Here is a 27,147-nt window from a genome sequence, read left to right on the forward strand (position 1 = left end):
AGTTAGGCCTGGTAATGCTACAGAAGGGGCAAAAACTTGAGTCCCAAGTTTATGATAAATGGAGAGTGAATGAAAGCCACAAATTTCTAGATAAACGTCTCACCTTCAGTGTCACCAGAGAACAGGGAATGGTGATCTGCTTGTCCTGTGTGAGCTGCCCCCGGGGGTCTTGGGGGTCAGGTGGACCTCTGGTCCTCGAAGCTTTCTAACAGCCTCGCTTTAAAGGAGAGGCCACATGTGCTCCCCTTGGCAGTGACCTGTATTCTCTTACAGGTACTTTCTACTGTGCGTAAATTATTTCTTCTATGGCGAAACAGTGACAGATTACTTCTTCACTCTGGTCCAGAGAGAGGAACCTTTGCGGATTCTCAGTAAATACCACCGATTCATTTCCTTTACTCTCTATCTAACAGGTATGAGTCAAGCAGCTCACCAGTTGTGTATGCCTTGCTTTTGCATGTCTGCTGAGTTGGGGCATTTCTTGGTCAATGTAAGGTTTTGATGACATTAACTCTGACCACTTAGGGGAGCAGAGCTAAGGATTCTGCCTTACGTGAGCTGTAGCAGCTCTTTACTAAGAGAAATGAGACCAAGGGGCTTGTGTGGTTGTGGAGGCTGAGTTTGTGCCACCTGTCCTGTGTTCCAGCCTCTGTTGGAGGACTGCATAGCATGGTCTTGTCCTGACTGTCCTCTTGGCAGAGATTCTGCAGCGTGACTGAAACAAAAACCACCCAGGAACTTGTATATAAAAAGGGACATTGCATTGACATATACACTACTATATATAAAATAGATAACTAACAAGAACCTGCTGTATATATAGCACAGGGAACTCTATTCAGTTCTCTGTAATGACCTATATGGGAATAGCATCTAAAAAAGAGTGGATATATATATATATGTATAACTGATTCACTTTGCTGTACAGCAGAAACTAACACACATTGTAAATCAACTATACTCCAATAAAAATTAATTTAAAAACAAGGGACATTGCAGTATATTAGAAATTTTATTGATTTGGGTTTAAAAAGACCTGTGACTTCAAAGGAGCCAGGAGCTTACTCTTTGAATCTCAGTTAGCTCTTCTGTAATCTAAAGCTAAAACAGGAGCATTACTGTGAGGATTTGAACAGATACATTGCAACTTGACAAACAGTAAAGTGCTCTGTCAATCTAAACTCAGTTAAGACTGTACAGTAATGCTAGTAATGTGTTCTTCATAGTTACCCTAAAAGCCAGTTTGAGGCATATGAGAAATTTGTTCTGACCTAATAAGTTTCAGTCTTACCTGTTGTTCATCAGCTTGATGGCAATACTCGGCTCCGTGAAAGACACCTGGCTATTAAAATATGAAGTCCCCTTCTGAGAGGTTTGCTGTGTTGAGGATAGAGAGCATGCCTCAGAGCCTGGGAGCAGCCCCACAAAGGGAGGCCAGGGGTCTTGAATAGTGATGTGCTCTCTTCTGGGCAGGGCTACTTTTGAGGGACTCAGCACACTTATGGGTAAAATCCCTTTTCTTCCTGGAGAGTTCGGTCATATGGGTCAGTAGGAGAGAGATGCAAGGATGGCCTTGGCCCCATACCAGGTAGATCCTCCTTCTGCCTGTTCTTTAGGACAGAGGTTGGCAAACTTTTTCTTAAAAGGTCCAGATAATAAATATTATAGGCTTTGGGGGCTATAGGGTCTCTGTTGCAGCTCCTCATTTCTGCCATTGTAGCACAAAAGGAACCCTGGACAATATGTAAACAAATAGGTATGGTTGTGTTCTAATAAAAGTTTGTTTATAAAAACAGGCGGCTGGCCTGACTGTTGTCGGCCCGTGCTCTAGGATCAAAACATTTCTATCTGGTGAACAGTGTCCTAAGTTGAGTGTAGTCTGCAAGATTTTAAAATATTGCCTTCCTTTAATTGTCTTGAAGGAGTCATTTTTTCCTTCTGACTGCTTATCTGGTTTTATTCCCTTGGGCTATGAATTTGTGCCCTGGTTGGTTAACTGCTGCCAGGAAATTAGCAAAGGACTGCTTAACAGCTAAAGGAAATGACTAGGACAAAGATAAATGCAGAATGTGATTCATTTTGCCCTTTCTCCTCCTCTTCCTCAAACTAGGATTCTGCATGTTTGTGCTGAGTCTGGTCAAGAAGCATTATCGACTGCAGTTCTACATGGTAAGGGAAATATGCGCATCAGTGTCAAAATTCTTGGCATAAGTGAAATTCTGTGGAAACTCCACAGGTCTCTCATCCTTTCAGTGATAAATCAAAACCCTGGAATGCAGTCTGTTTTTATTCATCTGGAACCTAGAGGATGAAGGAGGCATCCCTCGTGAAGTTTGGTGGCTCTTTATCCACCTAGACCCAATCGCTGTTACGTAATTTACACCCTAAGTAGTCTTTGCCCTCTGGACCTGAGGGTGGCCTCCAGGTAAGGCTCAAGGTGAAGCTTTAGGCATTGCCCATAGATATCCTGCCTGCTATATCACTCCCTCAACCTAAAAACATCCCCTCTCTGAGTGTCCTAAGCACTCAATAAATACTTACTAAGAAAAGGAGAAGTACCCAGGCTTTTGGAGCATAGAAGGACTAACTAATGGGCCATATGGGCCCTCCTTTTGATGGCAACTGTAGCTGGGGAACATAGTTCTTCCCAGAGGCCTGTTCTATACCTTTTTCACTTCCTGTAAGGCAGGTACAGAAGCAGATATCTTTCCTACCTGTTTCTAAGCAATTTTCTATTTGGTATTAACGGTTATTTGAAGTTCCTTTCAAGCTAAACTGTTAGGTAAAGTTTATCCTTTATCTTCTTTTGCAGTTTGGCTGGACCCATGTAACATTACTGATTGTTGTAACCCAGTCACATCTTGTTATCCACAACCTGTTTGAAGGAATGATCTGGTGAGTGATGTTGGGGGGGGGGGTTCCTTTTATTTTGTGGGTGTTTTCATATAGGTGGGCTGAGAAACTCTGATGAACTGTCTAAACCAGAGATTCTCACCTGAGCTACATCAGAATCCCTTGCAGGCCTAGTTGCAGCACAGGTTGCTGGGCACCCCCACTCCTGAGTTTCTGCTTCAGTAGCTGTGGGGTGGGGCCTGAGAACTTGAATTTCTGATACATTCCCAGGTGATGCTGATGCTGCTGGTTGGGACCTACACTTTGAGAACCACTGTTCTAGACTAACAGGTGTAGGGATATTTAAAGAATCAAAGGCAATGTAACTATATGGCAACAAATTTGAAAATCTAGAAGAAAAAATCATGATTTCCTAACAAGAGGTCACCGAGTAAAAATCACGAAGAAGAAAACTTGAATAGATCAGTAACTATAAAAGAACTTTGAAAATTGCATAAGAATCCACACCTGGAAAAAATGACCAATGATAGCAGCTGAGTTTTATCCACCCCTTAATATTAAAGCTGATAAAACCATAGGGAGGGAGAAACAAGAATGATAAACTGATTTCTTTTATGATTATAGATATACTATTCTAAATAAACTATTAGCGAATGGAATCTGGCAATGTGTCAAAAGAATGATATACTTAGTAGATTTTATTCCACATATGCAATGGTTTCAGCAGGAAATCTATCACCATTGACAGAAATCAGTAGGCTGACTGAAGAAGCTATGCTTTTAGTGAAAATGTGAAGGCATATCCTCGTGTATATGAGGAGCTAAAGTACTGTGATTAAGATCCCAAACTGTGCCTCTGTTTCCTGTTCTCAGGGTGAAGGTACAGTAATACCCACTGCCTGAGGAATAAATTAGTAAAAATATGTAAAGTGCTTAGAACAGAGACTAGCTCATCTAAATGTTCGCCTTATGGCATTATTATGTTTAAAATAATGATAATGGCCTGAGGAGATGTACTCTCCCTCTCTTTCAGAGTGTTGTTAAGTAATTCTAAAGAGGGGCTCATGCTAAGTTCTCATCTTCAGGGCTAGACATACCACTTGGCTCTAGAGTGAATCATATTAAAATCTCTAGTTATTGGTTTTTAGACTGACCCTTCAAGACTTAATTATAGTTGTAGAGCAGAGAATGTTGCTAGAAGCCTCAACAAAGTAAATACTATGGGTTGTTGGGTGGATACAGGTGCTCTAAATCCCTACCTTAACAAGCAGGAAGTCAGAAAATATTGCCTGTAGTTGAAGGGCTAGGATTTTTGTATGTTATGTTAAACTGTAATAGAGAAAATTTGAAAAAAGTGACTGTCAGAGAGCAGAAAGTGAGAAGAGAGAGATGGTACAAGTTTGGAAACTGTCCCTTTTTTTTTCATGGTGGGGATGACCAGACCAGCAGAGGGAGGCAGAGAAGAAATCTGGCTATATGTACTTGATCTTGCTCTCAGTGTAGTCCTGGGGAAAAGTTGGGCTCACTGGAGCTAGTAGAGCTAGTAAAAAAAAAAAAAGGTAAATTATGAAATAGATAATAAATGTATTACTTAGGATTATGGAAGTAACTACTAGAAGAAGAAAAGTCAGAAATGTTTAAAAGTAGTTATTTTGGAGAATGGAGATAGGGATAGGGGAAACAAGGTAACTTTTTATTTTTTCTTTTCTTTACACTTTAAATTTTTATATTACTTTATAATGAAAAAAGAACAAATGACATTTTATAGGGTACCACCTCCATTTATTCAGTAGTCATTCAGTAAACATTTGAATGCTGCTATGTGCTGGATACTAGGTATGGCTTATGTGGCATTTTATTTCTTTTAAACTTATTCCTTAATGGTTAATAAGTACTATATGGGTTATTCTGGTACTGAAATTTATGAATGGCATTGTTTTGTGGACTTTTGAGGTATTATCATCTTGGTAGTGTTGATTCTTACTTTGGTTTATTTCCTAGGTTCATTGTCCCCATTTCTTGTGTGATCTGTAATGACATCATGGCCTATATGTTTGGCTTCTTCTTTGGTCGAACCCCACTCATCAAGGTAAGTGGATCACCCTAACATGGACCATCACCGTGAGGGGAGGGTGGTGCTTTCAATATGAGTAGATCAGCTTGGGAGACAGAAGAGATCTAGCTGGTGTGTACCTCTTTATGTCATCCTGATGAAAGGCTAGTAATAAATTAGCTTCAAGAGAAAAGCCAGAGGAAGACTTGACAACTACTCATAGGAAAAAAAAGAGCTAATAGGGAAAATATTTTTATAGACAGTGTAGGCACACTTTTGTGGCTTTGATCTGAATTTGAGTGTTATCATTTAAATAGTTTGCTGTTTTATAATATAATTAAATTATTTGGCCAATTGAAACAGAAAGGAAACTGAGGGCTATCAGACAGGGAACAAGGAAACCAAGTATGGGGTACTTTAGAAGGTGAGGTGGTTTAATTGAATGAGTTTTTTTAATAGTAGAAAGACCTTTAACAGTTAATCATTATTCCCAAAGCTAGAGTTAATCAAAATGCCTTTTTTTAAGAACTTGCTCTCTGTCCACAGCTGTCCCCGAAGAAGACCTGGGAAGGCTTCATCGGGGGCTGCTTTGCTACTGTGGTATTTGGCCTTCTGGTAGGTGGTGCTCCCAGTTGGGTGGGGGATGGGCAGAGGCCTCCCACCCACCTTCAAAGCCCATCCATGGCTAGTGAGCATGTCCCCCGAGGCCAAGGACTCTGTCCTGCAGAATGGCAACCTTGCCCTATAGCGGGGCATGAACATGGCATGGGCAATGCCAGCTGTCCTTTATCTGCCAGTCTTTAAGCAGTAGAGGAGTGGGGGCCGTGCACACCTTGTACTCCTCTCAGTCTGAGGCCTGGCAACACTCAGGAGATGGCATTCTTGTCCAGGCAATTGATATTTTGCCTGAGAGTAAGAGGTGAGGTGGGTTATGCCATTCTAACCCAGATTTTCTCCTGTGCGTGTCTTTCCTGGAGAGGAATGATCTCCCAGCCCTTTCTAGAGCACCATTTGCTGCTTTTGACCCTCAGGCCTGTCTCTCCCCTTTTCAAAGTTGTCCAGCTGCCCTTCAGGGCTGACCCCCTACTTACTGCTCTTCAGCCTTCTCTCCTCCTGGTTGTCTCCCTCTCACTATACCACTCCCCTCACCACCTGCCATTTTGAATTAAGGGATCCTGAGAAAAATGGACCATTGCTTCTCCAAATGGGTGAAACTTCTTGTAGTTCTTTGCCCAAATTCCCTCAGGTCTTTCCTGGATTTATTCAGGGCCTGGTTATTGGAGCAAGTACATTGAAGCCTCAGTGGGCCATCAGCCTCTTTTCCATTTTTTTTTTCCAGATACAGGTAAAATACACATATGGTGAAATATGAACCTCTGATTTAGTGCATAGCTTGCACTTAGGGTGCTAGGCACTGTGAGGGACTTGGCTGAACCAGGCACGTGCTGCCCAGGCAAGATGGCTGGAACTTGTCTCCTTAGTCTGTCTGTTCTCATCCTCAGCTGTCCTATGTGATGTCCGGGTACAGATGCTTTGTCTGCCCCGTGGAGTACAACAATGATACCAACAGCTTCACTGTGGACTGTGAGCCCTCGGACCTGTTTCGTCTGCAGGAGTACAACATTCCTGGGGTGATCCAGTCGGTCATTGGCTGGGTATGTGCCACTCACATGGGGCGAATGATCCTTGGCTGGATAGTGACTACACAGAGAGAGCCCTCTCTCCACCACTGCCTTCCCTCAAAAACAACTAGCTTCCTCCCTCCCCAAAGCTTGTAAGCCCCAGGTTGGAGAATTGCTCAAGTCAGCTCAGGGTGAGGACAGGAGGAGACATTTTCTCCCGCTTCAAATCATTAAGACCAGGATTCTGAAAGTGTGCTTTTGGATCCTGGGGCACCCTGAGGTCCTCTCAGGGGGTCTGTACTTTCTTCATAACATAATGAAGAAAGTTTCACTTTTTCACTTTGTCAACATTTGCCATGATGGTGCAAAAGCAGTGCTGGCACCTTAGCATGAGTGAAGGCAGTGGCACTAAACTGGACTGTCATTGAATTCATTATGCCACATACTCACAGGAAGACTCAGCCAGCTCACTTTAAGAATGTCTTTGATGAGATAGTAAAATTATTAAATTTATTAAATCTTGACCCTTGAATACACACCTTTCTAATGCTCTGGTACCAAAATGGAAATTATACATAAAATGCTCCTGCTAAATGCTGCAGGACAGTGCTTACCTAAAGGAAGACTGCGTGTGCACCTGCTTGAGTTACGAGCTGAACTAGCGGCTTTTTTATGGGGACATAATTTTTACTTGAAAAGAACCGGCAAACTATAATTTTTCAGATTTGGATTTTTGGCAGACATTTTTCTTGAAAAGAAACAAAGTGAGTCTGTCACTTCAAGAAAACAACTGACAGTAGTTGTTACCAATGATAAAATTTGGCTTTCAAGTACAAATTAGAGTTTTGGAAAGTGTATACCTGCCACTGTAAGTTTGACAGCTTCTTAATACTTAAAGGCTTTTCTGAGGGATCTGTGGTGATTTTAACATATGACGTTTTGACATTGTATGGCAAAATTTGTCTACATTTGAAAGATCTGTGTAACTCAGTGAACCAGTATTTTTGAAATGGCCAGTGCATGGTGTTACACAGTCATGCACGGGTAAACGATCCATTCAAATGGTCATTGATAGGCTTTCAGATTCCACATTGCACCAAATTTTTAGAAAACTACGGCTCAAGTTCTGGTGTAGTATCAGAGAAGAATACCCATAATTATCTGAAAAGACGGTGCTAAAATACTCTTCCTTTTTTCAACAATGTGTCCTTGTAGGGCTAGATTTTCTTCATACACTTCAACCAAAACATCATATTGCTGTAGACTGAATGCGTAGTACCTTAATGTCCTCTATTAAGCCATATATTAGAGATTTACCAAAAACAAACAAAAACCCGCAAACCAGTCTTTTTCCTAAATTATTTTGGGGTGGGGGGAGAGAAATAGTTTCATAAAGAGGTGGTTTTGTTGTTGTTTGTTTGTTTTTTAATGTTAACAAGTAATAAGCCTGGGCTTGCAGGCATCTCAACTGACTTCATTTATTCTTTTCAGAAAACAGTCCGGATGTACCCCTTCCAGATTCACAGCATTGCCCTCTCCACTTTTGCTTCACTCATTGGCCCCTTTGGAGGGTTCTTCGCTAGTGGATTCAAGCGAGCCTTTAAAATCAAAGTAGGAAAACCCTTTTCTTTTCCCCTCATTGTCTCCAAGCTGGGCCCCTTTTCACCCGTCTTCTGCCTTCCTCCTCCTGTCCCACTTCATCAGCCACGACCCCCTTCAAAATACCAAGCTATGAACTCTGATTATTAATGTGTGCTCTTCTTCACCCATGCATGGAATTTAAGTAGGTTAAAGGAAGATACATTGTTTCTAAGAAAATTCAGTGGTTGGATTTTCAGTATATTTGTTAATATATTCTTTCTTCAAAAGAAACATTTTGTAATTTAATAAGATTGTGTCCTATTATAGCTTCAGCATTTGAATCAATACTTACTTTTCACTTTCTGTTGCCCTCAGCTATTCAGTACAGTAGCTGGACATTGAGGTGGGACCATAAACCAGGCTTTGACTTGGCTGAGGCCAGGCTCATCAATCCTTCCCCTCCTCTAACAGGACTTTGCCAATACCATTCCTGGCCATGGAGGCATCATGGATCGCTTTGACTGCCAGTATCTGATGGCCACCTTTGTCAATGTGTATATTGCCAGTTTTATCAGGTATAGTACCTTTCCATCTGAACCAAGTTAGTGGATTTTTAAGTGGTGAAATTCTAGAATTCTAGCTACTTCTCAGTTTGAGTGAAAAAAACCAAGTGTGAATGCAGTTTTCAGTTGCTATTAGTTATGGATTCCCTGAGGACCCTTACCCTCCATTAGTAGAGAATCCAGAGAGGGAGCAGCTACTTAAATAATCAGGCCCTCGAAGTTGCTTGGCCCCTGCTTTGCTCAGTGCTGTTTCTTCATCCTCTTCTAGGGGCCCTAACCCGAGTAAGCTGGTTCAGCAGTTCCTGACCTTGAGGCCAGATCAGCAGCTCCACATCTTCAACATGCTCAAATCTCACCTGACTGACAAGGGGATGCTGACAGCTGCCACGGAGGACGAATAGGGACCACCAAGGGCCAGAAGAGCAGGAACAGGGCTGAGTGAGGGGCAGGGCTCCAGGGCAAGCCCAGCTGGACAAAGACAAGACTTCAACTCACTGTCTTTTTTTTTTTTTTTACAGTGTTTTTTATTTGTGGATTTTAAAAAAAAAATCTGTGTGTACAGTCTATGTGCTTATGATTTGGGTTGTAAGTAACCTACAGCTTTGAGTTGGAAAGAAGTCATGGTGGTAAAACCATTTGGGTTTTTAAAACCGAAGTTTTTAACAACCTGGAAGACAGTGTTGCCCAGCTCTGAAGCACCTGCTTGGTGCTTCTAGCTCCCAAGCTGGAGCTTCCATATCTGGGCTTGATCAGAGTGGTCATTCATCTGTGTTCGTCCAGTTTAGCCACCCCGCCACCCCAAGCTCTCTTTGTAGCTGACCCCCAGCAGGGAAGAGATGCACAGCTTGGATGTCTTTACTACTGGAGCGCTTTCCCTGGGCTTCTCAGTAATCCCTGCCTTGGAGCTACAGGAGTGCTGCCTCCTGAGGCTGGAGGGATGAAGACTTGTTAATCAGATAGGCATTCTGTTCACAAATCCTGTGGAGTATGAGCTCTGCTTTATGATATGGGTTCACCTCGCTTCATCACAGACTGAAAGAAGGTTTCAGTTTTTATTTTTTTCAGAAAGCATGAAAAATTATAATAGTCTGGAGAAAAGCTACACTGTACTATTTCAAGTGTATGCAGTAGGATATACTGTAGTTGGGCCTTTTCCTACAGGGTTTAGGCTCAAGTGGCTCCTATAGGGCAGTCGGTTAACTGGGTCTTTTCAGGGATGATGTCGTTCACGTTTGTGCTGTAGACTTGTTGCTGCTGAATCCCTTCTGGGGGCTTCCCGATTTGACAGGGAGCAGAGGGCTTCTCTTTCACATGCCCATGCCCTTGGCCTTGCTGACCACCCACGTAGCTGCTGTGTTGTGTGTGTGTGTGTGTATATTATATATATAATATATATATGTATAACTCTTAAGGCAAGTGTGTATCTGTGTGTGTGTTAAAAATCACTTATTTCTTACAGTGATTTCAATTGTACCATGACTTCTTCACTGAAACCACAAAGTCCTGCTTACAACTCTGCATAACCCAACCCAATTAGAGGTTTGAAGCTTCTGAAGATTAAATGCACACTTGTTGTATAATGTGACCAGTTTAAATGTAGTTTATATTTTACAGGGGGACCGTTTTTCTTTTCAACTGTGACTTATTTATTTTCCTTTTAAGTAGAGGAGTGAGGTTGACTTTTGGAATATACGTTCTTTGTCAGGACAATAAGCAAGGGGAGAGCTTGGTGGCCAAGTGTGTTCCATTATTCTGTGCCATATTGGTTCTCATTGCCAAATGGGGGTGTAGCAGCTTGCTTCAGCACCTTGGGCTGGTGCTGCTTTGCTTTATTTCTGTTTATCTCAGCCTCACTGCATCCGTGGATGCTCACAGCCAGCCCAGATCACTAAAGCGTCCAGCACGGACCAGACCCCTCTTGATGTCTCAGCTCACAGTCGCTGTGTGACCTTCCACGTGCAACAGCTTCTTTCTTCTGAAATTTTATTTCCAGTTCATTACATGGCTTTTCTTTTTCAGGTCCAAGGCCCCCTTAAAAACAAAATGTGTTTTTGCATGGGGTTTTAGTGCTGGCTGTGACTCTAGGTAGGACAGACACATCACTCTGTGGGTCCTCATTTTCTGAGGTGTCTTGTAATTCCCATATTTCATGATTCTGGCTGAACAAGTACATGTACCAGAGGCTGCTGCAGGTATTGAGTCATGTCCTGGGCACCCAAAAAGCAAGTACTTACAGGCCTTTTCTAAATACTTGTCCTTAAAATGCTTGTCCTCAGCAATAAATCTTAAAAAGTGGAGGTGATGAGTAACGAATCTAGTTTTCTGATTGCAGAATGAACTTGGTTCCCCAAACCAGAGATGGAATGGTGCCACATTTGTCTCGTGGTGCCCTACTGTGGGCAGATGGTGGATCCTTGGGTGCAGGGAGTCTCAGCTGGGACTCGGCAGCAGAGAGCCACCTTTGAATAGGTCTTCCTTTGGGATCAGGGAGCCTGGCACATTCCTGTGGACATGGCTGCTGATGGGGGTCCTGGGAAACGGCAGCTGGAAGCTCAACAGAGCTGCCATCAAGAAAGCCCGAGGGTCAGCTGGGATTTTGTTTTCTTTTGATTCCCTTCCTGCTTTCTGGTGAAATAGGGGAATTTCATAGTCAGTAGCCAGGAGACTGATGCCACCTTGTGTCTATATAGCACATTGTTTTTCTTTCTCCCATTTATTGAAAATCTTTCACCAAATAGACAAGTTTCCAGAGACTTGTAACACACAGCTGTGCAGATATTAATGAGTGGCATAACTTGCTTCAGATCCATTTTTTTTTTGTGAGAAATAAAATGTGACAAATTGTGTGCCCTCCCTTGTTGTGGATTTAGTTTCTAACTCCCATGCATGGTTTTATGTTTCCCATTTGATTTTGTGTTCATACATATTGTGCAGTCCTGTTTTAGAGATTTTTTTTTTTTGTTTTCCAATTTGAATCCTATACATTCTCACAGCAGCCTTCTGAGGTACCTCAGGTCAGAGGCATGAGCCCTTTGCTGATGAGGAAGCCGAGGGCCGGGGGGCACTTCCCCCAGGGTCACAACCTGCTAGTTGTGCTCACCAGCAGGACAAGGACTTCTCATCCCCGGGCCTCCTCACCTTTGGGAAAGCGCAATATTCCTTCTGGCAAGCTCAGGAGGCCTGACCTGTGTGCCATGTTTAGAGTTTAAGTTGCTGTTAGCTCCTACCTGGTGACATAAGGAGCTGATGGAAAAAGAAACCAGGGAGCATCTGCAGGGGCTGGGCCTGGGTGTCCTCCCTGGCGAGTTCTCGTGACTGCTCGCAGGACACCCACGCCTTTTCCCTTTGCGTGCATGTGCCACCCTCTCAGTTGCTCTCAGCATCGAAAAAGTACACATTTATGTTTTGCTTCTGAAAGTGAAACCCTCTAAGGCAGCCTGGGCCTTATTTATGTTTATTACTTCTTGCCTGTTTCATATTCTGAGCATTTTAGTAGGTATAGTTTAACTGTATTTAAGATGTATCTCCTTCTAGTGTTGTACAATTCTGTAATGTATGTTTGAAACTAATGTCTCTTTCAGAAGGGGCAAAATGTAACTTAGCCTTACACAGGTAGACTCTGAAATCATTTTATGGTATTTATTTTTTCCCCGCTGTGCTTTTTATCTTGTAACTTATATTGTATAAGAAGATTCCAAAAATATATTTTAACGGAGACTAAACGGGCCCTTTGATTTGAATGAGCTAGTTGCCGAGTTAGCTGGAGGCTGATTCGAATGGATCCTTAAGTTCACATCTTCAGACTGTCAGTGAGCCCCTGGCAGGCTCAGGAGCATCCCTGACATTGCCAGGGGCAGGGGTGTGTGTGACTGACTCAGGGCAAAGAGCATCATTGCTTGGAAAACTGGACAGCAGTGGCCTTGCTCCGTAAGAAGCCTGCCCAAGGTCAGTTTCCAAGGAAGCAGATTTGCATTACTGTACTAGATGTGGCACCTCTGAAACTTCTTCTTGTGTCACTGATATCTTAGGCACCATCGCCTTTTGTCTTTGGGAGTAACTCTCATCTGTGCCCACCTTTCTTGTGCGTTGTGATTATGTGCTGAGGAAGGGGTGGAGTGGGGAGGGAGCAGTTTCCCTTAGGCCCAGGGTTCCTGTTCTTCCACAGTCAGGGTGGGAAGTTTCCCTTAGGCCCAGGGTGCTGTCCTTCCACAGAAGGATGTCCAGGTGACTGTCACACACACATTGCAAGACAACAAACCATGGGCCGACTCTCACTGTGCTTGTCAGCAGGGGCTCCGAAAGAGTGGCTGGAACAAACCATCAGCTTCCTGAAGAGAGGGTCTGGTTCTTGGGCAGAGCCTCGTTATTCTGTCCTTGTCTTGGTGAAACGAACTTCCTTTTCCCTTGATCACCTTCCATGCTCGCAATTACCCAGCTTTCACTTTTTAAAGAGATTACCCGCTCCCACTTCCTAACTTGTTTTCCCTTGTTGGGTGGGGGCCCTTGTGGCACGACCTACATAGGGTGCTAGGCTTGGACCAAGTGGTGATGAAAGAGGCTAATTTAAGGGCTCTTCTAGGCCTACCTCCTCTTGGTCCTGAACTCTGTTCACCCACATTCCCTGCAGAAGGTGGGCCCGTTTTCAGTGAGGAATGGAGTCCCAGCTGCTGACTGCCTATTTCCATTTGAAGGTGGCCCCGTCTTTCTGTTCCTCCCATCACTGCACACCCCACCCCCCCTTTCAGGTTGACCGGCAGTAACCTTATTCACCTGGCCTCTCAGGTGGGTGGAGGCTGCTGTTCTTACGTGGGGCTGCCTCTTGATAGAGTAAGGCTTTCACCTGTCCGTATGTATGGCATGTTTTCAAAGACAAAGAGATCTCAGCTGGGAGGCTGGTTTGGGAGGTATACTTTGGGTGCTGAAGTGTTGGGATTTTAGAACATGTAGATGATTTATGAGAACAGAATGCCAGAATATCTGAAGTCTAGGATTTTATGGCCAGTGGCTTTCAAATCCATTGGCTCTTTGAAAACCCTGCCCCCCTTCCCCTCTTCTACCAAATGCCTATCTGATGAGGCTCCTTTTTATTCTCGAGTCATTAAGTTACCAGCAGTGTGTTTATTAATAATAATTACAATAATAGTGCTTAATATGTGCCAGGCACAGTGCTAAGAATGCATTATCCCTTTTAATCCAGAAAACAACCTTTGATCAGGTATTATCTCCATTTTATACATGAGGAAAATGAGGTACCATGACAGGCAAAGTGCAGTGGTTAAGATAGACTTTGGGCTCAAATAGCCCTAGGTTTGGGCAGGTTACTAGGTACAATTCCAACCCAGCTGGCTCTGATAATAGCAGCTCCCTTACGGGATTGTTGTGAGGATTTTATGAGGTAAGGCATGTAAATATTTGTCAGTGCCTGGCACATAGTAAGCTCAATAAATGGTAGTTGTTTTTATTGAACCCAGCTGGTAATTTGAACCCAGGGTTGTGTGATGCTGGAGACTGTTTCTCAGCCACTACACTGCCCCTTCCCTGCACACAGCCTGGGTGTTCAAAGTCTAGAAAGTGACCACACTCTCCTTCTGAGAGAATCAGTCCAGACCTTACCCATCTACAGTGACTGGGTACTTCCCACTTCATTTAGAAAGCCAGCCTGACGAAAGGAAAGAGGATGTGGACAAGTTCCAGAATTCTCCATTCCTGGTAGGAATGGTTTGCCTGAGATTTTGCTCACCTCCTGCTGCCCCTGGTCTGGACTTGCCACGGGGAAGGAGGCCCTTTCCTCTTGCCTGGTGGTGCCTCCACTTCCTGGGCAGTAAGGGCTGATCTGTGAATTGCTGTGGACCCCATGTCCCCCTCTGCCAAGAACTGTGCTCTGTGCATACAGCTCAGGGACCTGCAGCAGTCCTCCGTGTGAGCGGACACCGCGGGGCCCAAGAGGAGTGGGAGAGAGAGAAAGCTGCTCTGTAGTAGATGATAGTACAGAGGGAAGGCCTAAAGCTCTCGCTCATGTCCTTACACATAACAAGTCAGGGGCTTTGTGTTTCTTGCTTTCTTAAAAGTGTTAACAGGGTAGACGCAGGTGACCACTTGGGGATAGATAGAGGGTGTTTCTCTTGGATTCTAGGTTAGCAGAGGATCTCAGCGGTGATTCATGAATGAAAGGAGAGTAGGCACCGGATTAATGAAAAATGAAAACTATTTCTTTTAGTTTTCCGAATGCAGACAGAGGAGTTGGGGAGGGTGTGTTTGAGGTGGCTCATTCTTCACTTGGAAGGAATGGTGTTGACGGGGTATCCCGGAAGTTCTCAAGCCAATAGAATAATAATGACCTAGGACCACTGGCTTGACTGTGGGCTGTTTGTGAGTGGGGAATGAAGACTAGACCCAAGGCCCATGTGTTTAAATGGTAGTCTCTCCCCTTCAGTTAGTTGCTTATGACAGGAGCCAGGAGCACAGTTGTGGGGGTTTAGTGAGCAGCTGCTGTGATGGACTGATCCTAGGCCTGCCTCCCACTCCTCTGGACCCATGCTTGCCAGGCCAGGCACTTCCTCCCTCATTGTTGCATCTAATGGACCCAGGCAGCTTTTTATCTGTAGAGAAAACAGCTCCAAACCAGGGGCAAGGGCCCTCTGCACCTTGGGCTGAAGATGCTGCTGCAGTGGTCTCCCAGGTCTCGGGAGACCCTTATGTAGTGCTCAGAGTCTCTAGTTGGGTTTAGCCACCTGGTGACTGTCCTAGGTGAGATTCTCTGCCGACGTCATCCATAGCGCAGTCCCTGTCCTTGGCTGCTGGAGCACCCATTTCTTACCTTTGTTAGTTTCATGTGCTCGTTTTGCTGGCTTTGTGCCAGGGAATGCCAGACTAGAAAGGGGGTTGAGAATGTACCTACCTGTTTTTATAAGGATGTCCTTTGTGTTCTGTTGCATTTGAATCCTCCATACACACAGCACCATGTGGCTGCCACACAGCACTGTGTTGCTGCCTTATGTCACACTGGCTGGGTGTCTGGGAGCTGATTACAAAGGGAAAGAGCTGAGCAGACATCAGGGCCAACATAACCAAAGGACTTGGAGCCAAGAGAACAAAAGGCAGTGTCAGGATACACTGGTTTATTGTCGTCCGGCCAGCGGACTGTTGAGAAGCCATGGGGGCAGCAGCAGGAGGAGTGCAGGCAGAGGAGAGGCCAAGAGTCCTGCAGCTGGTGGAGGCCAGCCCTGAGTGTCTTGTGGGTGCGGGAACAGAAACTGGGCTCAGAAACCCATCCAGGTCTCCCTGGATTCAATGCTCATGCACTGTGGATTCTCTTCTGGAGTCGATGCTGATACCAAGTTTTAAGTTTTATTGGTGTTTAATACTTTCCAAAACAGGAGGGGAAGACCAAAGTGTTAGAGACAAGCGGCCCCTCTGTTGAAGATTGTTGGGAAGCCTGGTGGTGTTGGGTGAGTCAGGCACTTCCTCAGTTCTGTTCACTCTGAAGACCTGTTTAGTGAGAAAGTTCCCCAAAACATAGAAATGGCTTCCCTGGCCCCACTGGGGAGTGCCAGGTAGTCAAATGTAGCCCACTGCAGTGTCTGTGCTGCCAAGATTGGCCCCGAGTTTGTCCTGGCCCTGCCTCTGGCATTTCACTAAATCCATGTGTTTTTGCCCCAGCTGACCTTTCTCTGTGCACTGTCTGATCAGTATTGAACTGATTCTTTTTCAATGAAGTGTCAGATCATGATATACTGTACATTGGAAAGTATTCACCTTATTTATATACCTGAATCTTCCTACTACACAAATAAACATCTGTTAAATTCTGCATCGTTTGTGGTATCTGATGGAGGGTGTGCTGACTTGGTATGAGATGTGGGGGGGGGGTTGTCTGTATGGAACCAGCATCACTTCCAGGGCGCTGCCGACCACTCCCTCCTGAGGCATCCTCTGCCCTTGGCCTTCACCTGCTCTCTGGCTTTCCACCTTTCCTCATTTTGCCTTGGCTGCTCCTTCTAAGTTGCCTTTCTGGGCATCTCTCCTCCTGCTGGCCCTGCCCTTAGCTGGCAGCATTCTGCTCGAGACACTTCTCCCCACTGAATGCTCTCCTGGGTGTTCTTGCCTACTCTCAGGGCTTCAGTCACCATAATCCTGCGGTTTCCAAGTCCACATTCCTAACCCTCATGGGCCTGTGAGGCCTCTTTGTGTGGACTTTGCATGGCCAGACCCAGGCCCTCCTCCAGTACCTGCCCCAATCCAGTGTTCTTTCACCACCATCAATTCTTCACTAGGAGTGATCTCATCAGTATCCAAGGCCTGCCCATTCTGCTTTCTAAATATTCTTCAGATTCATCCTGACTGCCAGTTGGCTCCATGCAGCCTCGTTGCCTCCGCTCATTCATTCCTTACACAATAGCTGGGGTGAGATTTCTCTGCTTGGTGCCTTCCTGTGCCCTTAGTTGAGGCTTGTTGCTGAGACCTGACCCCACGCTCAGGTCCTGCCCTCTCACAGCCACACTCCTGCTGTCCCCTCTTTGTCCCAGGCACTCTCATCTCCTAGCCTTTGCACGTGCTGTTTCCTCTGCCTGATTCCTCCTCTCTCCCTCCCTGGCTCACCTCGGCTGCCTAACTCCTGCTCATCTTACTGTCCCACCGTCAGCAGCACCCGACCCGGGAGACCTATGTGCTCCCCACCCCAGGACTGCTTTCCTGGTAAGACTGGGGGCCCTGGTGGGAGGGTGGTGGCTGCCCTGGCTCTGAAGTCTGGGGGCTTAATGCCTTGGGCCAGTGGGACCTCTAGATAGCTTGCCTTTTGGGTAGGAGCCTCTGCCTTTCTCACCTATAGGGACCCTAAATGGTGGGACTTCTGGAATGAATTGCTTCCCAACACTCAAAGTGTAAAAGATACTGCATTTACTTTCCTAAATCCAACAAAATGTGACTCCAAGCCACCAGTTTCCGCAATTGATGAGAACCCCAACTTTACTTGTCTTCCCTTACTGCCTTGCTCCCACGGGCTCGTGTGGTGCCAGAGACAAGGGGGTCCCATGTCTTCAGTCCATCTACTGAAGGCTTTCCTCATCCAGGCCTGTGAGGTCCATCCACTCACTCCCCAGTCAGTGTGTCAGCACCCACCTCCCTGGGCACCCCTGCAGCTGTCTGCATCTGACATTCTGCCACCTCAGGGCCCCCGCACTCAGGCCTTGACCCTCTCCGTGCATTCGACAAACACTCGTGGAGTGCCTGTCCTGTGCTAGGCCCTGGCTGGACACTGGCGATGCAGCAAAAAATAAAGCTGACACCGTCCCTGTTCTCAAGGTGCTCATTTTGGAGAGGGTGGCAAACATGTGAAAAAGCCATGTTAGATGGAGAAACTGTAGCCAGGAGAGGGGAACAGGGAATGCTGGTGAGGAGAGCTTGCAATTGTAAATAGGGCCCTCAAGGAGGGGCTTGCTACCACAGTGATGTTTGGGCAAATGGACACACACCTGAGGGAGGTGGGGGAGGGTGTTCCAGGCAGGTGCAGAGCAAGTGCAGACGCCTGTGCCTTCGAGGAACAGCAGTCATGGATGAAGCAGGGTGAGTTGGGAGGGAGCCGTGGCAGGTAATGAGGTCCCAGAGAGACTAGGTAATTAAGCAGGGCCAAGGCCACTGGCTTTTACTATGAGCAACATGAGAAGTTGTTGGAGAGTTAAGAGCCAATGAGTGACTTGATCTGTTTGTTTTCAAAGGGTCACTTGGCTGCTGCACTCAGACTTGATTTCAGAGGGGGCAAGGGCGGGAGGAGGGTGCAGCGGCAATCTGGGCAAGAGAGGATGGTGGCTGAGCTCCGTTGATGCAGTGAGAAATGATCAGATCATCAGGATGTGTTGAAGGATTCTATGTGGCCTGGGAGAGAAGAGGAGTCAAGGATGGCTGTGACGTTGTTGGCCTTGGCAACTGCAAGAACGGCATTGCTGTTTTTCTGACCTGAAAAAGGCTGTGGTGGGAAGACAGAATTGGGGTGGGAGGTGGAACAGAGAAGGAAGACCAGGATTTTGATTTGGACGCAGTAGGTCTGACATGCCTGTGAAATATCCATTTGGGGATGTCCATTCCAGGGGGGTGGTCACAATGTGGATATTATTCTGCAAGATCCGGGATACTGGATGAGATCACTGATGAAGAGTTGAGGTCTAGGGACTTCCCTGATGGTCTAGTGATTAAGATTTTGCCTTCCAGTGCAGGGGGTGCAGGTTCAATCCCTGATCGGGGAGATAAGATCCCACATGCCTTGCGGCCAAAAAAACCAAAATATAAAACAGAAGCAATATTGTAACAAATTCAATAAGGACTTCAAAAAAAAAAGGTCCAGATTAAAAAAAAAAAATCTTGGGCAGAAGAGTAAGACGCAGACATCACCTTCCTCCCCACAGATACATCAGAAATACATCTACAGGTGGAACAACTCCTACAGAACACCTACTGAACGCTGGCAGAAGACCTCAGACCTCCCAAAAGGCAAGGAACTCCCTACGTACCTGGGTAGGGCGAAAGAAAAAAGAATAAACGGAGACAAAAGAATAGGGATAGGACCTGCACCAGTGGGAGGGAGTCGTGAAGGAGGAAAGGTTTCCACACACTAGAAGCCCCTTCGCGGGCGGAGACTGCGGGTGGCGGAGGCGGGGTAGCTTCGGAGCCGCGGAGGAGAGCGCGGCCACAGGGGTGCGGAGGGCAAAGTAGAGAGATTCCCGCACAGAGGATCGTTGCCAACGAGCACTCACCAGCCCGAGAGGCTTGTCTGCTCACCCGCCGGGGCGGGCGGGGCCGGGAGCTGAGGCTCGGGCTTCGGTCGGAGCGCAGGGAGAGGACTGGGGTTGGCAACATGAACACAGCCTGCAGGGAGTTAGTGCACCACGGCTAGCCGGGAGGGAGTCCGGGAGAAAGTCTGGATCTGACGAAGAGGCAAGAGACTTTTTCTTCCCTCTTTGTTTCCTGGTGCGCGAGGAGAGGGGATTAAGAGCGCTGCTTAAAGGAGCTCCAGAGACGGGCGCGAGCCGCGACTAACAGTGCGGATCCCAGAGATGAGCATGAGACGCTAAGGCTGCTGCTGCCGCCACCAAGAAGCCTGTGTGCGAGCACAGGTCACTCTCCACACCTCCCTTCCGGGAAGCCTGTGCAGCCCGGCACTGCCAGGGTCCCAGGATCCAGGGACAACTTCCCCGGTGGAACGCACGGCGCGCCTCAGGCTGGTGCAACGTCACACTGGCCTCTGCTGCCACAGGCTCGCCCCGCACTCCGTCTCCCTCCCTCCCCCCAGCTTGAGAGAGCCAGAGCCCCCGAATCAGTGGCTCCTTTAACCCCGTCCTGTCTGAGCGAAGAACAGATGCCCTCCGGAGACCTACACGCAGAGGCGGGGCCAAATCCAAAGCTGAACTCTGGGAGCTGTGCGAATAAAGAAGAGAAAGGGAAATCTCTCCCAGCAGCCTCAGGAGCAGCGGATTAAATCTCCACAATCAACTTGATGTACCCTGCATCTGTGGAATACCTGAATAGACAACGAATCATCCCAAATTTGGAGGTGGACTTTGAGAGCAAGATTTATTATTTTCTCCACTTCTCCTCTTTTTCTGAGTGTATATGTGTATGCTTCTGTGTGAGATTTTGTCTGTATAACTTGGCTTTCAACACTTGTCCTAGGGTTCTACCCGTCCGTTTCTTCTTCTTTTTTTTTTTTTTTTGTTTACATTAAAAAAAATATTTTTCTTAATAATTATTTTTTTATTTTAATAACTTTATTTTATTTTACCTTACTTTCTTTTCTTTTATCCTCTTTATTTCTTTCTACTTTTTCTCCCTTTTACTCTGAGCTGTGTGCATGAAAGGCTCTTGGTGCTGCAGCCAGGAATCAGTGCTGTGCCTCTGAGGTGGGAGAGCAAACTTCAGGACACTGGTCCACAAGAGACCTCCCAGCTCCACATAATATCAAACGGTGAAAATCTCCCAGCTTCACTCAACGACCAGCACCCAGCTTCACTCAACGACCAGCACCCAGCTTCACTCAACGACCAGCAAGCTACAGTGCAGTACATCCTATGCCAAACAACTAGCAAGACAGGAACACAACCCCACCCATTAGCAGAGAGGCTGCCTAAAATCATAATAAGTCTACAGACACCCCAAAACACACCACCAGACATGGACCTGCCCACCGGAAAGACAAGATCCAGCCTCATCCACCAGAACACAGGCACTAGTCCCCTCTACCAGGAAGACTACACAACCCATGGAACCAACTTTAGCCACTGGAGACGGACACCAAAAACAACGGGAACTACGAACCTGCAGCCTGCAAAAAGGAGACCCCAAACACAGTAAGATAAGCAAAATGAGAAGACAGAAAAACACACAGCAGATGAAGGAGCAAGATAAAAACCCACCAGACCTAACAAATGAAGAGGATATAGGCAGTCTACCTGAAAAAGAATTCAGAGTAATGATAGTAAAGATGATCCAAAATCTTGGAAATAGAATAGAGAAAATGCAAGAAACATTTAACAAGGACCTAGAAGAACTAAAGATGAAACAAACAATGATGAACAACACAATAAATGAAATTAAAAATACTCTAGATGGGATCAATAGCAGAATAACTCAGGCAGAAGAACAGATAAGTGACCTGGAAGATAAAATAGTGGAAATAACTACTGCAGAGCAGAATAAAGAAAAAGGAATGAAAAGAACTGAGGACACTCTCAGAGACCTCTGGGACAACATTAAACGCACCAACATTCGAATTATAGGGGTTCCAGAAGAAGAGAAAAAGAAAGGGACTGAGAAAATATTTGAAGAGATTATAGTTGAAAACTTCCCTAATATGGGAAAGGAAATAGTTAATCAAGTCCAGGAAGCACAGAGAGTCCCATACAGGATAAATTGAAGGAGAAACATGCCAAGACATATATTAATCAAACTGTTGAAACTTAAATACAAAGAAAACATATTAAAAGCAGCAAGGGAAAAACAACAAATAACATACAGGGGAATTCCCATAAGGTTAACAGGTAATCTTTCAGCAGAAACACTGCAAGCCAGAAGGGACTGGCAGGACATACTTAAAGTGATGAAGGAGAAAAGCCTACAACCAAGATTACTCTACCCAGCAAGGATCTCATTCAGATTTGATGGAGAAATTAAAACCTGTACAGATAAGCAAAAGCTGAGAGAGTTCGGCACCACCAAACTAGCTTTTCAACAAATGCTAAAAGAACTTCTCTAGGCAAGAAACACAAGAGAAGGAAAAGACCTACAATAACAAACCCAAGACAATTAAGAATATGGGAATAGGAAAATACATATCGATAATTACCTTAAATGTAAATGGATTAAATGGTCCCACCAAAAGACACAGACTGGCTGAATGGATACAAAAACAAGACCCATATATATGCTGTCTACAAGAGACCAATTTCAAACCTAGAGACACATACAGACTGAAAGTGAGGGGATGGAAAAAGATATTCCATGCAAATGGAAACCGAAAGAAAACTGGAGTAGCAATTCTCATATCAGACAAAATAGGCTTTAAAATAAAGACTATTAGAAGAGACAAAGAAGGAAACTACATAATGATCAAGGGATTGATCCAAGAAGAAAATATAACAATTGTAAATATTTATGCCCCCAACATAGAAGCACCTCAATACATAAGGCAAATACTGACAGCCATAAAAGGGGAAATCAACAATAACACATTCATAGTAGAGGACTTTAACATCCCACTTTCACCAATGGACAGGTCATCCAAAATGAAAATAAGTAAGGAAACACAAGCTTTAAATTATACATTAAACAAGATGGACTTAATTGATCTTTATAGGACATTCCATCCAAAAACAACAGAATACACATTTTTCTCAAGTGCTCATGGAACATTCTCCAAGATGGATCATATCTTGGGTCACAAAACAAGCCTTGGCAAATTTAAGAAAATTGAAATTGTATCAAGTACCTTTTCCGACCACAATGCTATGAGACTAGGCATCAATTACAGGAAAAGATCTGTAAAAAATACAAACACATGGAGGCTAAACAATACATTACTTAATAACGAAGTGATCACTGAAGAAATCAAAGAGGAAATCAAAAAACACCTAGAAACAAATGACAATGGAGAAACGATGACCCAAAACCTATGGAATGCAGCAAAAGCAGTTCTAAGAGGAAAGTTTATAGCAACACAATACTACCTTAAGAAACAGGAAACATCTCGAATAAACAACCTAAACTTGCACCTAAAGCAATTAGAGAAAGAAGAACAAAAAACCACAAAGTTAGCAGAAGGAAAGAAATCATAAAGATCAGATCAGAAATAAATGAAAAAGACATGAAGGAAACGATAGCAAAGATCAACAAAAGCAAAAGCTGGTTCTTTGAGAAGATAAACAAAATTGATACTGTTAACCAGACTCAAGAAAAAAAGAGAGAAGACTCAAATCAACAGAATTAGAAAACCATAATTCAAAAATAGTCATGTAACAAAATGTTAATTGCGGCTCTATTTAGAATACCCGGAGATGGAAACAACCTAAGTGTCCATCATCGGATGAATGGATAAAGAAGATGTGGCACATATATACAATGGAATATTACTCAGCCATAAAAGAAATGAAATTGAGCTATTTGTAATGAGGTGGATACACCTAGAGTCTTTCATACAGAGTGAAGTAAGTCATAAAGAGAAAGACAAATACCATATGCTAACACATATATATGGAATTTAAGAAAAAAAAATGTCATGAAGAACCTAGGGGTAAGACAGGAATAAAGACACAGACCTACTAGAGAATGGACTTGAGGATATGGGGAGGGAGAAGGGTAAGCTGTGACAAAGCGAGAGAGAGGCATGGACATATATACACTACCAAACGTACGGTAGTTAGCTAGTGGGAAGCAGCCGCATAGCACAGAGAGATCAGCTTGGTGCGTTGTGACCCCCTGGAGGAGTTGAATAGGGAGGGTGGGAGGGAGGGAGATGCAGGAGGGAAGAGATATGGGAACATATGTATATGTATAACTGATACACTTTGTTATAAAGCAGAAACTAACACACTATTGTAAAGCAATTATATTCCAATAAAGATGTAAAAAAAATAGAATTAGAAATGAAAAAGAAGTAACAACTGACACTGCAAAAATACAAAAGATCATGAGATTACTACAAGCAACTCTATGCCAATAAAATGGACAACCTGGAAAAAATGGACAAATTCTTAGAAATGCACAACATGCCAAGACTGAATCAGGAAGAAATAGAAAATATGAACAGACCAATCACAAGCACTGAAATTGAAACTGTGATTAAAAATCTTTGGACAAACAAAAGCCCAGATCTAGATAGCTTCACAGGCGAATTCTACCAAACATTTAGAGAAGAGCTAACACCTGTCCTTCTCAAACTCTTCCAAAATATAGCAGAGGGAGGAGGACTCCCAAACTCCTTCTATGAGCCCACCATCACCTTGATACCAAAACCAGACAAGGATGTCACAAAGAAAGAAAACTACTGGCCTATATCACTGATGAACATAGATGCAAAAATCCTCAACAAAATACTTGCAAACAGAATCCAACAGCACATTAAAAGGATCATACACCATGATCAAGTGGGGTTTATTCCAGGAATGCAAGGATTCTTCAATATATGCAAATCAATCAACGTGATACACCATATTAACAAATTGAAGGAGAAAAACCATATGATCATCTCAATAGATGCAGAGAAAGCTTTCGACAAAATTCAACACCAATTTATGATAAAAACCCTCGAGAAAGTAGGCATAGAGGGAACTTTCTTCAACATAATAAAGACCATATATGACAAACCCACAGCCAACATCGTCCTCAGTGTTGAAAAACTGAAACCATTTCCACTAAGATCAGGAACAAGACAAGGTTGCCCACTCTCACCACTCTTATTCAACATAGTTTTGGAAGTTTTAGCCACTGCAATCAGAGAAGAAAAGGAAATAAAAGGAATCCAATTCAGAAAAGAAGTAAAGCTGTCACTGTTTGTAGATGACGTGATACTATACATAGAGAATCCTAAAGATGCTACCGGAAAAGAAGAAGAGTTAAGCAATGAATTTGGTAAAGTAGCAGGATACAAAATTAAAGCACAGAAATCTCTGGCATTCCTATACACTAATGATGAAAAATCTGAAAGTGAAATCAGGAAAACACTCCCATTTACCATTGCAAGAAAAAGAATAAAATATCTAGGAATAAACCTACCTAAGGAGACAAAAGACCTGTATGCAGAAAAGTATAAGACACTGATGAAAGAAATTAAGGATGATACAAATAGATGGAGAGATATACCATGTTCTTGGATTGGAAGAATCAACATTGTGAAAATGACTCTACTACCCAAAGCAATCTACAGATTCAATGCAATCCCTATCAAACTACCACTGGCAGTTTTCACAGAACTAGAACAAAAAATTTCACAATTTGGAAACAGAAAAGACCCTGAATAGCCAAAGCAATCTTGAGAACGAAAAACGGAGCTGGAGGAATCAGGCTCCCTGACCTCAGACTATACTACAAAGCTACAGTAATCAAGACGGTATGGTACTGGTACAAAAACAGACATATAGTTCAATGGAAGCTGATAGAAAACCCAGAGATAAACCCACACAATAAGGTCACCTTATCTTTGATAAAGGAGGCACGAATGTACAGTGGAGAATGGACAGCCTCTTCAATAAGTGGTGCTGGGAAAACTGGACAGGTACATGTAAAAGTATGAGATTAGATCACTCCCTAACACCATACACAAAAAGAAGCTCAAAATGGATTAAAGACCTAAATGTAAGGCCAGACACTATCACACTCTTAGAGGAAACCATAGGCAGAACACTCTATGACATAAATCACAGCAAGATCCTTTTTGACCCACCTCCTAGAGTAATGGAAATAAAAACAAAAATAAACAAATGGGACCTAATGAAACTTCAAAGCTTTTGCACAGCAAAAGCAACCATAAACAAGACCAAAAGACAACCCTCAGAATGGGAGAAAATATTTGCGAATGAAGCAACTGACAAAGGATTAATCTCCTAAATTTATAAGCAACTCATGCAGCTCAATAAGAAAAAAGCAAAAATCCCAATCCAAAGATGGGCAGAAGACCTAAATAGACATTTCTCCAAGGAAGATACACAGACTGCCAACAAACACATGAAAGAACGCTCAACATCATTAATCATTAGAGAAAAGCAAATCAAAATTACAATGAGATATCATCTCACACCAGTCAGAATGGCCATCATCAAAAAATCTAGAAGCAATAAATGCTGGAGAGGGTGTGGAGAGCAGGGAACACTCTTGCACTACTGGTGCGAATATGAATTGGTACAGCTACTATGGAGAACAGTATGGAGGTTCCTTAAAAAACTACAAATAGAACTACCATATGACGCAGCAATCCCACTACTGGGCATATACCCTGAGAAAACCATAATTCAAAAAGAGTCATTACCAAAATGTTCATTGCAGTTCTATTTACCATAACCCGGAGATGGAAACAACCTAAGTGTCCATCATCGGATGAATGCATAAAGAAGATGTGGCACATATATACAATGGAATATTCCTCAGCCATAAAAAGAAACGAAATTGAGCTATTTGTAATGAGGTGGATGGACCTAGAGTCTGTCACACAGAGTGAAGTAAGTCAGAAAGAGAAAGACAAATACCGTATGCTAACACATATATATGGAATTTAAGGGAAAAAAATGTCATGAAGAACCTCGGGGTAAGACAGGAATAAAGACACAGACCTACTAGAGCATGGACCTGATGATATGGGGACGGGGATGTGTAAGTTGTGACAAAGTTAGAGAGAGGCATGGACATATAGACACTACCAAACGTAAAATAGATAGCTAGTGGGAAGGAGCCGCATAGCACTTGGAGATCAGCTCGGTGCTTTGTGACCACCTAGATGGGTGGGATAGGGAGGGTGGGAGGGATGGAGACGCAAGAGGGAATAGATATGGGAACATATGTATATGTATAACTGATTAACTTTGTTATAAAGAAGAAACTAACACACCATTTTAAAGCAATTATACTCCAATAAGAATGTAAAAAAAAAATCTTAAAAAAAGAAAAAGGGACTTCCCTGGTGATGCAGTGGTTAAGAACCCTCCTGACAATTCAGGGGACACGGGTTCAAGCCCTGGTCCAGGATCATCCCACATACCACAGAGCAAGTAAGCTCGTGCGCCTAGAGCTCGTGCTCCACAGTAAGAGAAACCACGCACACCGCAATGAAGAGTAGCCCCCGCTCACCGCAACTAGAGAAAGCCCGTGTGCAGCAGTGAAGACCCAGTGCAGCCAATAAATAAATAAATTTATTTTTAAAAAAAGAGTTGAGGTCCACAGCTGAGCCCCCCATCCCCTGCCATTCTTTCTTGACTTGAGGGTCCAATTCCTTTCAGTGAGGGCC

General features: G+C 44.0%; 1 protein-coding gene across 1 annotated transcript in view; it reads left to right on the forward strand.

The window, feature by feature from the left end:
* CDS2 (CDP-diacylglycerol synthase 2) overlaps positions 1-16,482 on the forward strand; it is a 68,341-nt gene extending 51,859 nt beyond the window's left edge. The window contains exons 5-13 of the mRNA XM_060031197.1: positions 274-413; positions 2,111-2,169; positions 2,813-2,895; positions 4,855-4,942; positions 5,453-5,521; positions 6,409-6,561; positions 8,020-8,139; positions 8,581-8,684; positions 8,941-16,482. Coding sequence (XP_059887180.1) covers positions 274-413; positions 2,111-2,169; positions 2,813-2,895; positions 4,855-4,942; positions 5,453-5,521; positions 6,409-6,561; positions 8,020-8,139; positions 8,581-8,684; positions 8,941-9,073 — 949 coding nt within the window. The 3' untranslated portion in view covers positions 9,074-16,482. The remainder of the gene's footprint in view (positions 1-273; positions 414-2,110; positions 2,170-2,812; positions 2,896-4,854; positions 4,943-5,452; positions 5,522-6,408; positions 6,562-8,019; positions 8,140-8,580; positions 8,685-8,940) is intronic.
* Positions 16,483-27,147: the final 10,665 nt, after the last annotated feature.

The sequence above is a fragment of the Delphinus delphis genome, chromosome 15 (genome assembly GCF_949987515.2).
Source record: "Delphinus delphis chromosome 15, mDelDel1.2, whole genome shotgun sequence".
NCBI classification, from domain to species: Eukaryota; Metazoa; Chordata; class Mammalia; order Artiodactyla; family Delphinidae; genus Delphinus; species Delphinus delphis.